The sequence below is a fragment of the Zootoca vivipara genome, chromosome 11, assembly GCF_965207765.1.
Source record: "Zootoca vivipara chromosome 11, rZooViv2.hap1.1, whole genome shotgun sequence".
NCBI classification, from domain to species: domain Eukaryota; kingdom Metazoa; phylum Chordata; class Lepidosauria; order Squamata; family Lacertidae; genus Zootoca; species Zootoca vivipara.
The window spans coordinates 36906288-36922561 of NC_142594.1; the positions used below are offsets into that span (position 1 = coordinate 36906288).

Sequence of the window (16274 nt, forward strand, 5' to 3'; positions counted from 1 at the left end):
CCTGCGCATGCGCATTGCCCGCCAAAGGCAACTCGGGATTCTCCTTGCGGTAGACTTTGAACTCCCAAGAGGGGTTTTACTTTTCCGGGGCGATTTTTATGTTGTTATGAAGCTGCTAACATCCCCGAATTTCTGAACCAGCAGAAAGAGAAATATATCGTCGGGTCCATCGAAGGAATCGTGCGGGGCTGCGATCCTTAAAATGACAAACGGGACCCTTCCAGTATTTCCTGAGAGTAAGCACTACTGAATTCAACAGAATTCACTTCCGAGTAGACAGGGTTAGACTTGCCCTGTTCAGAGTCTCTTAAGTTAAGAGGTTTGCCTCCTCGCTGCAGCTGGAATCCTAGGCTCGCTTACCCGGGAGTAAGTCCCTCGGGGTTAGCTGGGACTTCTTGCTTCCGAGGAAACGTGCAGCGGGGTCGGGCTGGGGCTGTGCGGTTGCTCGGGGGCGCCTGCTGTGCTTCCTTCCCCGGAGAGCCAGGCTGGCGGGCCGATCCTGTCTCTCGCCTACAAGGCCTTCACTGCCGGGTTGAGCCGGGCGCGGCGTCGCCAAGAGCAGGCCGCTCAGATCACGCCGCCCCCTCGGGGCTTGGGGGAGCCTCGCTGCCTCCGTCGCCGATGCAGAAGCGGGTTGTCGCCGAGAGGTCAACCCACTAAACACCCAACCACCCCAGCCAGCCAGGAAAATCCTTTGCAGGATCTGAAAGCAGCCTATCCACACTTTGAATAGCTAAGTGGGCGGGGATCTCGCAGTGGCGTTTTGGAGGGACACCTGAGTCTCAGGTTGGGATAAGAGGAGAGGTGTCCTTTTCTTTGTAGGTCATCATTGGTAGTGGAATGAAAGAATGTTCTACGCGACGGTTCGATTTCAGCTAAATCTAGGGACTTTCGCTGGGGTGGTGGTGGGCGGTCCTACGTGTGAAATACGAACCGGATGTTTTGTATGCTTTCATAAGGGGAAAAACTCCACCCACCACCTCTCAGATTCTTTCCCGAATATACGAGCCAATGGGAGGAATCAGACAGTGCGAGATTTGGGTTCAGAAGTCCAACTTCAAATCTTTCCGCTCAGCGGACGGCCTGCTTGACCTTATTTGACATCCTCTCGGCCTCCTGCTCTGAAACATGAGAGAGTGGCTCAGCGGCAGACTACACGCTGGTGGGGAGGGGAAAGTCCAAGGTTCAATCTCCAAGTGCTGCTGGGGGGGGGGGGAATCCCATTTGAAACTCAGGAGAGCCGCTGCCAGTCAGTGTCGACAATGCTGAACAAGGCAGACCAACAGACTCTGAATCCGTCTAATACAGCTCCCTATTGATTTCAGGGAGAGTCACTACCATGGAAAGGCGACCAGGGGCGAGTTGAATATATGAGAAATTGTACTGCATTTGGCAAGGTTACGCGGTGATATAGAGCTTACACAATAACAGTACTGTAATACATTCCCATGGAGGGTTTTTTTTTTGCGGGAGGGGGGGGCGCAAGTGGCCACTTATAACCGACCTCAGCTCCACACCCTGAAGCTTGGGAGCCCATAAAGAACAATGTCATTCGAAGAAGTATATGAGCAGTTATTTCAACGAGGTAGGAGCAGGACAGGGATATGAAAGACATGAGCGTTATCTATTCCAGTTGAGCGGAGGCGAAGGGAGAAGAGAAGCCACGCTGCTTTCGAGGACGGATCAGAGTCCCAAGATCCGGAGAGCGGGGTGCATGTGAACCCCAAAGGCATTCATTCCAGTGCTGGAACTTGGAAAAGGATCAGCTAGCGTCAGCAACTTTGGCCCAGAGGATTTGACCAGGCAGGAGCCACTTTTGGTTGGGATGTGCGGCTCCTCATTCTGGTTCCAGTCCTGGCCGGCCGAAGGGCGCAGGCTCGCACAATAGACTCCAGTTTTTCAATAGCGACACCAGCCATGGACAATCCAGAAAGAAAACGCATGCGCACGGAGAAGTTCTATCAATATGTACACGTTCCTGAGTGCTGTGGGCGGGGAATGTAAAACTGCATGGGGGATTCTAGTCGGACACGCTTCCCTCCTGCACAACGTGTGAAGTGGCCCTTGCGTGACAATGGCAATAGATTTTGCAAGGCTTGCCATCAGCTCTTTTACTGATCTTTCCTTTCTCTTTCATATAACATATGGGGGCGGGGAGTATCCACAACATAGCTGCCAAGTTCTCCCCCTTTTTAAGGGAAATTCCCTTATGCTGAATAGGCTTCCTCGCGAGAAAAGGGAAAACTTGACAGCTATGATCCACAACATAAATGCAAAATTAAAAACTCAGAAGTACAACTGTGTTATTAGCTTAAATCCTTGGAAGGATCAGAAACTCTTTCATTAGAGGTTGGTTTGTTTTTTAAGGATTTTTGGCTGCGGAGAGGAGAGGAACATATGAAAGTGAGTTTCGGGTTGTGGGGAATCTTCCTTTCCATAGTCTGACACTGTGTACACAACATAGATTTAAAGCACCCTCCTAAAAAAAAATCCAGGAAGCTAGTTTGTTAAGGGTGCTGGGAACTGTAGCTTTGTTAGGGGTAAACTACCGTCCCTACTTTGTTGGCCACCTGACCCGGAAGCTGTACTCTGGCTCCCATAGCCAGTAAAGCGAGATGAGCGCCGTAACCCCAGAGTCGTCCGCGACTGGACCTAACGGTCAGGGGTCCCTTTATTTTTATTTTTACCTTTACCGTCCCCAGGGAGAGGCTAATGCCCTGTAGATTCGCGACAAGAGCGTTTACTTTAAACTCCGCATCTAGCTCAAGCCCAGCACGGTATTGTATATCTGCTATAGGAAGCGCATTAAAAAGTTACAAATAGTTAAATAGTGAGCACCTTGGTTTCATTCACTCAATACATACCGTAGAGATGACTACTAAACGTGGAGAGAAGAAAACAAGGGAAATAGAGAAAGGGAATAGGTAAAATAAAGTCGATGTTCATTTTTATTATTTTATTGCAGCTTTGTCCATCTAGCCCTTCGACACACGTAGGACACGATCAAAGCCAAATGCTTCTGTTTAACTGGTCTGGGGATCGCATCCACGCAACAATGAACCACAGCATTAGGAAGGAAAGAGAGTTGAACTTAAACAGGACCAAGTTTGGAATTCTAACTCTACTTCCCGGGGAGTAAGTAAGCCCTGTTGAATCCAATAGGACTGGCTTCGGAGTAGACATAGTTAGGATTGCGCTGTAAAGCGGCTTGGCGGTTGCCACTGACTAGGGAAAATCGCTATCTTTCATTTCAAGCCCGTCTAGAAGAATAATTTACCTTCCAGGGCTGCCCCGAGTACAAGCCATTTTTAAGGCACTGCTTTGTTTTTAAATGAAGACTAAGACACTTCCGAGGAGGAAGCCAAGAGGGGCTGAGGATCTCGTTGCAAGGAGTTGGGGGCAGAAACCCGCGCGCGAACCACTGAGCAGAGTGCGCAGCAAGGTCTCCAAACGCAGACGAGCCGGATTAGCGCAGTAAAGGCTTAAGGCACATCACTACAGTCTTTCATAATAAGATCACAAGTAACCCATTTTATGACCAGATTCTACCCAGTGCCTCCTTGCAAGCGGCACCCGCACACCCAGAGCGATGCCTGGGCAACTGCTTTCTATGCAGGAAGGTCCCTGGTTCAATTCCCAGCATCTCTGGGAGAGAGAGAGCTCCGTCTGGAGAGGCGCTGCCAGCCAAGGTAGGCAAGTGCTGAGCTAGATGGACCAAATGGTCTGACTCGGTATAAGGCGGATTCCCCCAGTTCCTATGTCCAAGCTCCTCCCATTGGCCTTAATGGCAAGCGCTGACTCGCACTTGCTTCAGACGCAACGATCAGGTGTACTTAGTGCAGAGTAAAGGATCGCAGCCAACCGCACCTCAGCAGGGAGAGACTTTCCTTTTGTAGATCCAAGCGGCAAGGACATCGCCTGGCGGCCTTTCCCAACGAGCTGGAGAAGCGCAGAGGGAGGGGGAGGAAAAGGGCTCAAGGAACGCTGCGTTAGGATCCCGTTGCGTCGGCTCTTCCGCGCGAGAGCCTAGCGCAAGGCGCCGCCGGCTGGCTTGCCCTCTAGTTCCGCGCCCGCCTGATGTCACAATGAGGCGCAGGCCGCGGCCTCCCTCCCGCCCCTTGATGGCGCCGGCTTCCGTTCGGTTGCCAAGGAGAAGGATACACACCGCGGCCCAAACTGAAAAGGCCCCGGGGGAAGACGGTGAAGCGCGGAGCCTAGGCTGCGGAGCCCGAGGGGCAGGTGGAGCTGCAGGAGCTGCTCGGGTTTCTGAGTGGAGAGGCGAAGCGGAGGAGCAAGACCCTCCTCAAGGCCGCAGGGGGATCCAGGGGGCGAGACACCACCTCACGGGGACGCTGCCGAGGCTCTGGGAAGTGGGTGACCAGCAAGAGCCATGAGTCAGAGGCAGGTCTTGCAAGGTATTTCTAAGGCTGGGTTTTGTGTACTGGGAGTTTCTGAGCTCTACAGTTTCAAGAAAAGAAAAAGAAAAGGGGGGGGGGGAGAAGCGCGCTCACGCAACAGAATCTGCTGTTTACCTGCGAGTAAACCTCATTGAATTAAATAAGACTATGAGTAGTCCCGGTGATGTGTACACAGGACAAAATTTAGAAAGCCTCCTAGGAGTATTTGCTACTGAACTCACTGGAGTTTACTTCTGAGTAGACCTATGCCAAGGATTGTTAAGTTTTTATATTTTATTCTACTGTAGTATGTACTGTTGTAATTTGGTTTCCAGCCCCCTCCCCCCATTCTGTAATCTGTAAGCCTCATTGAGTCATAAAGTCAACCTATAAAAGTTTATGGAAATAAACTTTATGCATAAGAATAAGTTTTGTTGAATTCAGTGGGGCAAACTCACAGGTGGCGCTGTGGGTTAAACCACAGAGCCTAGGGCTTGCTGATCAGAAGGTCGGTGGTTCGAATCCCTGCGACGGGGTGAGCTCCCGTTGCTCGGTCCCAGCTCCTGCCAACCTAGCAGTTCAAAAGCATGTCAAAGTGCAAGTAGATAAAAAGGGACCGCTACAGTGGGAAGGTAAACAGTGTTTCCGTGTGCTGCTCTGGTTCGCCAGAAGTGGCTTTGTCATGCTGGCCACATGACCTGGAAGCTGTACGCTGGCTCCCTCGGCCAATAAAGCGAGATGAGCGCGCAACCCCAGAGTTGGTCACGACTGGACCTAATGGTCAGGGGTCCCTTTACCTTTACCTTTAATTCACAGGTAAGTAGGGTTCGGAATACAGCCTTTGCTTTTTTTTCAGGACAGCTGGTGTCATTATTTTTTTCTTTGGTCTATAGACTCTATAAGGTGTCACAATACAGTACATTTCCTGCTTATCTGGGCCTGTATCTACCATAATGTGTGAAGGCTTGTGATAGGAAGCCCTCATTGAAATGCACTTATTCTGCCTTCTTCCTTCTTTGCAGTCTTTGAGCAGTATCAAAGAGCCCGAACGCAGTTTGTTCAGACTGTTGCAGAACTTGCTACTAGGCCACAAAATATCGAGACTCTCCAGAATGCAGGTAAACAAACAACAAAAAGTGCTTTAGAATAAAAAATTGCATAAACCCTTTTGTTTATCTTACCGTAGAACTGAGAGCAGTCTGATACTTTGAAGTCCCCTTCCTTTTTAGATAGCTTAAAGATGGTCCAATAAAATGAGCAGGTAAGACATATGTTTTGTCTATCCATTAAAGTCAGCTGAAATATTTGCTTCATATAGCCACACATTGCACCAAGGGAACTCCCCACATGTGTGACTATTTACAAGCTGTTTGCAAGGTATTTCAAGTAATGATAGACAGAGGAGGGGTGGGAACTGCAATTCACCACTCAGTGCTAAGTCTTCCTATTCTTGGCATTGCAGTTAGAAGAGGAGGGTATAAAACAGGTATTAATTGTACAATATTTAACAATTGCCAACTCAGGGTGCTGCTTGAAACAGCAGAGTAAACAAACTCTTTTCAGAATTCACAATGTTGCTTTTCTAAAATACAATTTTTCCCAGACAAGCAAATGTTATATCTGGAGAAGACATCACTGTGCACAAATAGAAGATTTTAATGTTGTTTTTTAATTAAATTAAATTTTATAATAACTTTAAAGCATATATATAGCCCAAAACTTGATTGCCAAAGTTTACATACATACACACATACATAACGTAATTTGTATGCTGTCTTTCCATAGTTCAAATCATGCTCTAGGTGAAACATGAAGAAGCATGCAGAATTACAGTAAAACAAAAGTAGCCATAAACAATAAGTAAAACAAAAAAATTTCACAATCAAATCGCACAATTTCAACATAAATAATAAAAAATCTAAAATAAGAATGCATTTTTAAAAATATCAATAGCAGCAACGGTTCCTGACCCTCATACCTCCTAAACAATACCCCAGCCCAAGAGTGTGTTCATCAGCCTCAGCTTTCGTAGCAGGAGTCACTTACTGCCCTCCCTCCCAGGCCAGATTACAGAAATGTTACTTACTTAGAGAGTGATCTATTTAAATTTTAATATTTTTAGTTTTAGACTGCAAGTCTAATCACAGTTACAAGAGACAAAGCACCATTGAAGGTAATAGGACTTGTTGTTTAGTCGTTTAGTCGTTTAGTCGTGTCCGACTCTTCGTGACCCCATGGACCAGAGCATGCCAGGCACTCCTGTCTTCCACTGCCTCCTGCAGTTTGGTGAAACTCATGTTCGTAGCTTCGAGAACACTTCCAAGTAAATATGCATAGGATTGTTCTGCTAGGCTACAGTTCCATGTCCCTGAACATAGTGGGGACAGGCTACTTCTGGGAAAAAACAACCCACATTCATACAATGGTGATGCTAAAACAATCCTAAGAACTTCACCAAATATAAAAATGCATGTTCTTCTAATTTAGGCGATCTGTAGTTTATAAATAGTGACATGATTTGTACTTGCGGCCGTGTGTGTGTGTGTGTGTGTGTGTGTGTGAGAGAGAGAGAAATCTCACGTGCTTGGTTTCTTCCATATTGACTATTCATGGCATACCGTAGTGCTCACAAACAGCAGCTGATGTTTATACCTGTAACTAGACTGTCAGACTGCAGATGGAGGAGGTACTGACATGATTGAATACTCCTCAATACAAAATAATAATAAAAATCCCTGCATATAGAAGATGTCTTACAAGAGCAATGCAAGAGCTCTTGGACCCATTCATGTTCATTATATGTTTGTCAATATTCAACTTAGAATCATAGAATAGAATCATAGAATCATAGAGTTGGAAGAGACCACAAGGGCCATCCAGTCCAACCCCCTGCCAAGCAGGAAACACCATCAAAGCATTCTTGACATATGGCTGTCAAGCCTCTGCTTAAAGACCTCCAAAGAAGGAGACTCCACCACACTCCTTGGTAGCAAATTCCACTGTCGAACAGCTCTTACTGTCAGGAAGTTCTTCCTAATGTTTAGGTGGAATCTTCTTTCTTGAAATTTGAATCCATTGCTCCGTGTCCGCTTCTCTGGAGCAGCAGAAAACAATCTTTCTCCCTCCTCCATATGACATCCTTTCATATATTTGAACATGGCTATCATATCACCCCTTAACCTTCTCTTCTCCAGGCTAAACATACCCAGCTCCCTAAGCCGTTCCTCATAAGGCGTCGTTTCCAGGCCTTTGACCATTTTGGTTGCCCTCTTCTGGACACGTTCCAGCTTGTCAGTATCAGTACTTATATCTGATTTTCAGCTTGTCAGCTTTTCAGTACTTATATCTGATTTTCATAAATTTAACCAGTTGAAGCCACTGATTCCTGAAATCCTTTCATCTTTTGTCTGCCATAAGTCAACCATACAAATTTTGTTAGTTGATGCATTTTTGCAACCTTTCAGGGATTTCTCCAACCAATCCTTCTCCTGTTCTCCTACTATCAACATTTACCCTTTTGTTAGCAAATTCCTACCCTAGTTCTTTCCCCCCCAATATCAGTAAGCTTACAAAAATTCTTAAGCTGGTAATATGTCTCTTCAATTTTGTAAGATGTATCTTTTCAAATTGAGCTTTTATCACAAAGTGCCCTGGGAAAAGGAAGAAGAAAGAAACACATTTTCATATCAATGGGCTTTGTGTTAAAATTATAGCATGTTAAGGTATGTTCTTAAGATGGGCTTTGAAGGTGACACACACCAAAAAAAATAGCTGTCACCTTTATAACCTAGTGTAAGAACCTATCTTAAAATGCTATAATTTTGTGCATTACACTCTTGTGGATCAGAGGTATCAGAAGAAGGCTGTAATGTGTGTAACCTTCATGGAGGATTTTTTAAAATAACATAATGAAGGTGTTTGCTTCAGTAACAGCAAATCATGATTTAAGGGTGCAATATCCTGTGTAGAAATACAATGAAAAAATGTTAAACTTGAAAAAACTGTTTCCCTAAAAAGAACGCTTGTGCCATCCCTGAAAATAGTGCTCACCATCACTGAAATTCTTCTAATTTCAGATCATAGCTTTCAATTGTTAATGAGAAATGATTCCAGTAATATTTATATTTAAGCCCCATACTTTTACATCTCAGGATCTCTCACTTGTGTGAGATTTTTCAAAAAAAATTTTTAAAAAATTAATCTGTAAGTCTGATTTAAATAACGATTGCAAGAGAGGAAACTCTTTTAAGAATTGCAGCCTGTGAAGTATGAAAATACAAGCTGGTTCTTAAATGCTGAAGGAAAAAGAGGGATATAAATAAACATTGTGTTAAACAATATGGTTGCTATGGCTGATGAAAAACATATAGTTCAAAAACTGGTGATGTATTTTAAGTTCACCTATAAAAAGTATCCTTTTCACTTTTTCAGTTATATTTCTCATACTTCTTGCAGCACCTCTGAGTATGTTGGCATCTCCTCATGTTGGAAGGGACCTGTATGTTGAAACAATGCAAAGAATTTTGATGACGCAGCCTGCACATTTACCACCCACCATGCTGAATGTAGCTCACACACTCTGTATACAGTGGTCTAGCTAGAGCTCAGTAAATCTTTTTGTTACTGTAGTCTGGATCTTCAAAAGCAGAGGGGGTTATCACTACACTACATGGCTAGTGAACTGAGCTTTCCATATGTCACAAGTTGTGCAGGTCTGATTTACAAACTGCAACTAAACAAACTGGGAATTCAGTTTTTACTCAGTACAGTTGCACTTTGGAAGTCGAATGCCTTGCGAATCGAACCTTTTGTCTCCTGAATGCCGCAAACCTGGAAGTGAGTGTTCCGGTTTGCGAACGTTCTTTGGAACCCAAACGTCCGTTGCGGCTTCTGCTGCTTCTAATTGTCTGCAGGAGCTTCCTGCAGCCAATCGGAAGCAGCGCCTTGGTTTCCAAACATTTTGGAAGTCGAACGGACTTCCAGAATGGATTCCATTTGACTTCTGAGGTACAAATGCAGTAATCAGGCGAAGCAGCACATTTTAGTGTCATATTTTTCAGTATTTCTTGGAATATAAGGCCCATGCATGGAATGGTGAACCATGCCAGTATTTCTACCAGTGTGTCAAGGAAAACAGATTCTGCCCTTCTGGTTTTGGGTGCTTAACACTCCTCATCACACCCCCATGCATAGCTCTTTCGAGTGCTGTTAATCTCTCTCTTCATCACTAAATTAACCTACAAAGAAATGACAAGCATCACAGCATACTTTTCCACTGTGATTATTCTTGACTAAATATTTGTTTTTGTTAAAAGTAGGATTTTCTTGTCCAAATCTTCTGGCTGTAATGAATTGGAACAGTGGTCATATTTTGACTAGAAACTCTTACAGCAGAAAATGAGCGTAGTTAATTATTTCCATAAAGGAATATGAAATTCAGTTTGAGAAACACTTGTCTAGCCTACAACAGAGAAATCTGTTTTGCTGCCTTTAAATAAAAACTAAGGCTATTTATATGGCACTGAAAAGGAAAAGAATTGTGATTATCTCCTTCTGCTATCAGCTTATCTATCACTAAGAGCTTTCCCTGCATACATACAACCAACGTAAGAGAATTAAGCTTGGGAGCCCAGGGTTTGCCCAATATATTTTGGTGCCTGAGGCAGGGGAGCTGCACCTTCACCCACATTTCCACCCACAACTCCATATACAGAAGGACTGGCAAATTGGCAATTGAATACTAATGAAATGCTAGTGATGGGAGGGTGTCTTCAGATGCACCTGAGGGCAGCAGCGGGTGCAGGGTTGGCCACGTGGCATGTAAAGCAACTGCCAATGCCTCGCTGCTACTACCTAAGGTTGCCTCCTTGCCTAGCCTAGTGGAAGGCATGCCCTGATTCTGCTGGTTGTGCAGATTGGCTTGCCTTCTGACAGTCATGAAGCCATTTCCTGTTCTGTCACCTGGAGCAGTATATAAGCTAAAACACACACCCTATATCAAAGTGGCTATATCAAAATGCCAGGTAAGCATTAAATCAGATAAGCATACCAGGCATTGGGAGAGGGAGGGGAGCCTGAGCACAGCATGGGGGTCATCCATGATTAATTTGGAACCAGAGCTTACCCCACAACAGAAGAAATCTGTGCTGTCTTACCAATACACACCTGAAGTGCATGGTTGTATAAGACCCAATTCTAATCTAATGTACAGTACTGGTTTTTCAGTAGAATTCGCTTTAGCATTAACAAGACGGAGTGCCATGCTCCTCTTCAGCATTTCAGCCTGCTAGCCATGCTCTCCTCAACGGCATTCCATTCCCCTCTTCACCCAGTTTTCTGTTCCCCACTGGGCCACTGAACATGTTCAGTCCTGATTGAACCAATTTTTGGGGCTTCTTAATTCTACAAACCCTAGATCAGGGGTCCCCAAACTACGGCCCGGGGGCCGGATGCCAATCCGGCCCGCGACGACCCCCGCTGCCCGCCGCCCACTCTTACGGCGCGCAGCGCGGCAGTGCTCTTCCAGGTTGGGAAAAAAGCGCTGAAAATCCTTTGTGCGCATGCGTATGGGCCTCTCCCGACCCGGAAGAGGTCATTTCTGGTGCACTTCCGGGTCGGGGGAGGCCCAAACGCATGCGCACAACGGATTTTCGGCGCTTTTTCCACCCTGGAAGCGCGCCGCCGCGCCAGTAAGCGCCCGCCCGCCAGCCCGCACAGGCACGCGCTCCCCCGTCCTCCGGCCCGCCACACGATCAGCGCAGTGGGAACCGGCCCAAACGCCGGTAAGTCTGGGGACCCCTGCCCTAGATGTTCCCCCAAGTCTGCTGATACATCCCTCTTGTGTGTGGATTTTGTTGCTTTGGCTACAGGAGGAATAAAACGTCATCATCATGTTCATCATTTTATTTGTATGCTGCCTTTCCATAGTTAAAACCATGCTCAAGATGGCTTACAGGATGACAAGATTTACATAATTACAAACACAACAAAAGCCATTAACATAAAATAAACCACATCAAAAAGTACACAATCAAATTGAAATCATTTCCGCATAAATCCTAATAATATCTAAAAATGAATATTATAAGTTAACAACAACAACAACAACAACAACCCCCAACAAAACAGCCTAAACAATACCACAAGAATTGTCTAGCAGCTTTTGTAGCTGGAGTCAGTCAGTCAGGTCAGAAAGGCAGGGAGCAGATCTTCCAGGGCTCACAGCCAAGATGGTCTCTGGCCTCTTCAACAGCCTCAGCTTTGACGAAGCCCCTTGGAACTTCATTATCAGAGGGAACAAGTAGGTCCACACAACAAAATGTTGTATTGTGTCCCTGGTGTGTGTGTGTGTGACCTGCCCCTTTGGCTGAGGGGATTGAAAACAAGCAAAAATTAATATCAAGAAAGAGTGTGCTCTAACTTGGGTCTTAAACCATCTGCAAAAAAAAGTTTTTGAACATTTTAAAAGTGTAACTAGTCTGCATCCATTCAGTACAGCTTAAGGTTGCGGCATGCAGTTGAGTGCTCGATTTGGCCTGGAGGGAGGGCAATGTAAGTAGAATGACCTTTGCTGAAACCTGAGAGATATGTGAGACTCTTGATGGGAAGTGCAAGTCAGCCTTAGCCTCATTTCTGCCCTGCAGTGTTCACAGTGGGCTACATTGCTGGGCTGCTGTAAGCTACTTTCAATGCAGCCCTTCTACCAGTGATAAGAGTAAAGCAGTGAGTTATACTGGAGAGTTGTTGTTTACTGCAATATGGGGAACAAAAGCAAGGGTTGTTACAATCTCTCAGCTTCAGTTCAACTCCCCATGAGCAGTAGCGGATCTAATATCACTGGGCAACACTGCAGGGTTGTTGTGAACCAGTCAGAGCCTAGTATGCAGTGTGAACTACTCATTGCTTGTCTGTCATAAGCCATTTTGGAAAATGGACTATGAATTGCATTTGCTTGGAATTTGTAGGGTTCTTTTAATATTCTGTACTAAATAAGAACTGTTAGAAAGAGTGGGAAGTCTTCTCTTTGCTGCTGCTGTGTGTGGCGTGGACACACTGGTGCCCAATCGTAGCTATATTAAAATATTGAATTTCTCCATCAATTACCATAGGCAGCTCTCATTTCCATCCCTGAGGACATGTAAAAATAGCTTCTCAGTGTGAGCCAGAAAATGACATATCCAGACAATGAGATTGGTCTGTCTAAGCTTTTTTATATCTGTTTTCTCCCTTTTTAGCTCTTCTTTCTTAGCATTTGGTTTCTGTTTGCCCCCAGCAAGCAGTACACATTTTGTCCCCACTGAGTGTGTATAGTCCCTCACTGGGTTGTTTCGGGATTCCCCTCCCTTAGGTTTCCCCCCATACTTTTTTTGTGCTTCTGAAAACCTTGGGGTTTTCCTGAGTCTGCTGGTTTTTCCCTTTCTTGGGCTTGTCACTGTTGTTTTGGTTTCAAAAGTGCAGACGCTCCCTGAAGACTGGAAGTAGGATATAAAATGGTGTGCTGATGTGTTCATTATCAAATAAAGGAATCCCAGCACAAGAGTACAACCAATCATTTGGTGTAGGGGCTGGAACATGACTATCCCCAGTGAGGAAGAGACCAGCATATTTATTCAGAGTGCAGCTGTTTTTAGAAAAGGTATAGGCACATCTTTTAAATCTGACCTTTTAATTTTTCTGTGATGTTGTTGTTCACTGTAATGCTTTTATTGACCTTGATCTGCCTACGCCACCTTGGTAATTTTCAAAAAGGCGGTGTAACAGTACTGAGAGCCAAGTGTGGTGTAGAGGTCAGAGTGTAGGACCTGGGAAACCAGGGTTCAAATCCCCCCCTTAGCCACCAAGCTCACTGGATGTCCTTGGGCCAGTCAGTGTTGCAGCCTAACCAGCCTCATAGTCTTCTTGTGGGGATCAATTGAGGAGGGGGAAAACCATGTAGGCTACTTTTAGCTCCTTGGAGAAGTAAAACAAAAAAAGTAAATGCAATAAATAAATAAATAAATAAATAAATAAATAAATAGGCGGTATTCAACTAAGTTTTACTCCAAGTAGTCCTGCTGAAATTAATGAATGTGACTATGTTAGGTCCATTAATCTCAGTGGGTCTACTCTGAGTAAAATTTACTGCCCATCGGTTTCGAAGCTGCACTGCACAGGCAATTAGATTCTCCGCTATGTTTCTTGGGATACTAATCTTGGATCCTGCTTTGGATTTGTTCTGCTCCTTCAGTAACAGTTGGCAGTTGTGATAACAGATATATGGTACTAACCGAGTTTAAAAATAGAATAGCCCAAGTTGCCTCCGGTTGCCTTGCACAGACAGGTCTCTGCACTTATACAGTAAATGCAAACATATGCAGAGATCCTCTCTATGTGGTTTGGGTTCCATGCTACAGAAGGAAGAGGTAGAGGAAGAGGAAGAGGAAGAGGAAGGGGGAAGACTGATTATCTGTATATTCCTCTATCAAACTACTGATCTAGACTACTTGCCCACCTATCCCTAGAGGTTTGGGCAGGCAGCTATACTAAAATGAAGATTCAAATCTGTAAATAAAATATGAATCATGCCACAATACAATATGGGAATTTTAATAACCCCAATGTTGATTTATGTCTCACCCCCCCCCCGCCCAGTGTTCAGGTTTGGTCTTTGCTAAGTTACCAGGGAAAGATCCTCAGCTGTGGCTTAATCCCTAGCACACTGTCATTTGTGGCAGAGCCACAGTGTATAAAAACCAATGCTTGAAAGGTGGGGGCGCTTTAGTGAAATCCATATTCCATCCAAGGGCGTACCCACCATTCGGCAAGTTAGGGCAGCTGCCCTACTCTAGAAGCAGGGCTGGTGGGCAGAGGCGGAGCACAGCCCGGCGGAGCGCGAGTTCGCCATTCCCGCCGCACCGCGCCGCACCCTCCCTCCAGCTCCCCGGCGCGCCCTCAGGCAAGGCCAAGCGCGGCGGGGAACCAGGGAGCGCGGCGCGGCGGGCGGGAACGCTGAACTCGCGCTCCGCTGGGCTGGGCTCCGCCTCCGCCCACCAGCCCTGCTTCTAGGGAGGGGCACAGCCCGGCGGAGCGCGAGTTCGCTGTTCCCGCCCACTTTGTGGCCCCTCCCCTTCCGTGCCTTGGCCCCTCCCCTTGCCCCCCCCTAGTTTTGATCCTGGGTACGCCCATGATTCCATCCCCTGTCCCTCCTCTCAATATTAGCTAAATCATACCCCACCTTCTAAAATGGTAGCTGGGGATCAATTTGGACCATTCCATTTGCATAGAGTTGTCAACACCTGAAGGAAAGGTAGTCTAGTTCCTTTGCTTTGTAGCGGTGAAAAGTCAGCAAGTCATTTCCCATCCTATTGTGGCAGTAAAAACAGGCATCCTTGCTGAATGTCTCTGTGTTGCACAGCTGGCAATGGCATACATGCAGCCTTCAAGGGAAGAGCTCCTCTTGGGGGGAGCATTATGTCGTATGTGGGAGAATGTGATGCCTTTAGTTTAGAAGCACTTTTGCCACCATATCCTCCTATGTAGATTTTTCCTTGTGTTCTCTTGGGAGTGCTACTCTTCAGTCCAATGAAAGGCTGCAGATGTTGGATGCTCAGGTCCCGACATATGGAGGTGGCGTGGGGGTGGGGAGAAGCACTTCTTCTGATGAAAATGCTGCTAAACTATTGGCAAGCAATTTGCCCATCAACTTTTTATTTCTGCCCTGCTGTGATTTATGTTCCGGGTCTGTTTCTGCGTTTAATATTTTCTTTCAGGCATTGCCTTTTAAGAATATCTATATCTATACCCTTGCTTTTTCATGCAAAACCATTTGCAGTCGTTTGCGGTCATCAACAGCTATCAGTCAGTCAATCACCCATTTCCACCACCCTTCTGAGTGATCCCCCCTCCCCATCCCCACCCCTCCCCACCCCTTCTCTACATAAGTGCCTGGAAACTTCCATTTCACTGTATCTGAAGAAGTGTGCATGCACACGAAAGCTCATACCAAAATAAAAACTTAGTTGGTCTTTAAGGTGCTACTGAAGGAATTTTTTTTATTTTACTTCGATCCAGACCAACACGGCTACCTACCTATATCCTTTTGGCAGTTTCAGATCTGGAGGTTTGGTCTCAATATGCATCATTATAGGCAGCTGGTGGCCAGGCCTTTTAAAATGGGGGTGGTGAAGTATCTCTTCTGAGCCAGTCAGCACTGATTGCAGGCACATTTCCAGCAGTGTATCCTTGCTTGCATTTAATCTCTCTGAAACTATCTCTATACTCTCTTCCCCCAATCAACCGTAGGGGAGATTTAGAGCCCCCTGTTTCTTAGAGTCCCGAAGTGCTACTAGGATTTTATCCTCCTCCTGAGAATACTGTATAAGATTACTCTCAGAATATAGAATACCCTTCCGCTTTGCATGCAGAAGGTGACAGTCAGTGTACATAATACTGAGCTAGATGGACCAGTGGTCTGATTCAGTACAGTGGTAACTTGGTTCTCGAACAGAACCCATTCCGGAAGTCTGTTTGACTTCCGAAACATTTGAAAACCAAGGCACGGCTTCCGATTGGTGCAGGCGCTCTGGAAACAATAGACGACAGCCGCATCGGACCTTCGGCGTCCAAAAAACATTCAAAAACTGGAACACTTACTTCCGGGTTTTCAGTGTTCGGGAGCCGAAATGTTCGAGTACCAAGGTGTTCGAGAACCAAGATTCCACTGTATAAGGCAGCTTCCTATGGATGGAGAGTTTTGTCTCCCCAGGACCATCCTAAGACATTTTGCAGCCTGAGGGAAAGGACTGCACAGGGATTTTGACAGGTGGGAGGGACAACTCAACTACCAGTACCCCTCAAAGTTGGCTCACAGGAGTGGGGCTCACAGTTAACAGGCTGTCC

At 45.8% G+C, this 16274-nt stretch overlaps 1 protein-coding gene across 2 annotated transcripts in view; it reads left to right on the forward strand.

Moving 5' to 3' along the window:
- Positions 1-3812: 3812 nt before the first annotated feature.
- SPAG6 (sperm associated antigen 6) overlaps positions 3813-16274 on the forward strand; it is a 54129-nt gene continuing 41667 nt past the window's right edge. Inside the window, exons 1-2 of one of the 2 annotated variants that reach the window (XM_035130051.3) lie at positions 3813-4415; positions 5420-5515. In XM_035130051.3, the coding sequence (XP_034985942.1) occupies positions 4391-4415; positions 5420-5515 (121 nt within the window). In that variant the 5' untranslated portion in view covers positions 3813-4390. The remainder of the gene's footprint in view (positions 4416-5419; positions 5516-16274) is intronic. The other variant, XM_088653924.1, reaches the window with a different exon arrangement.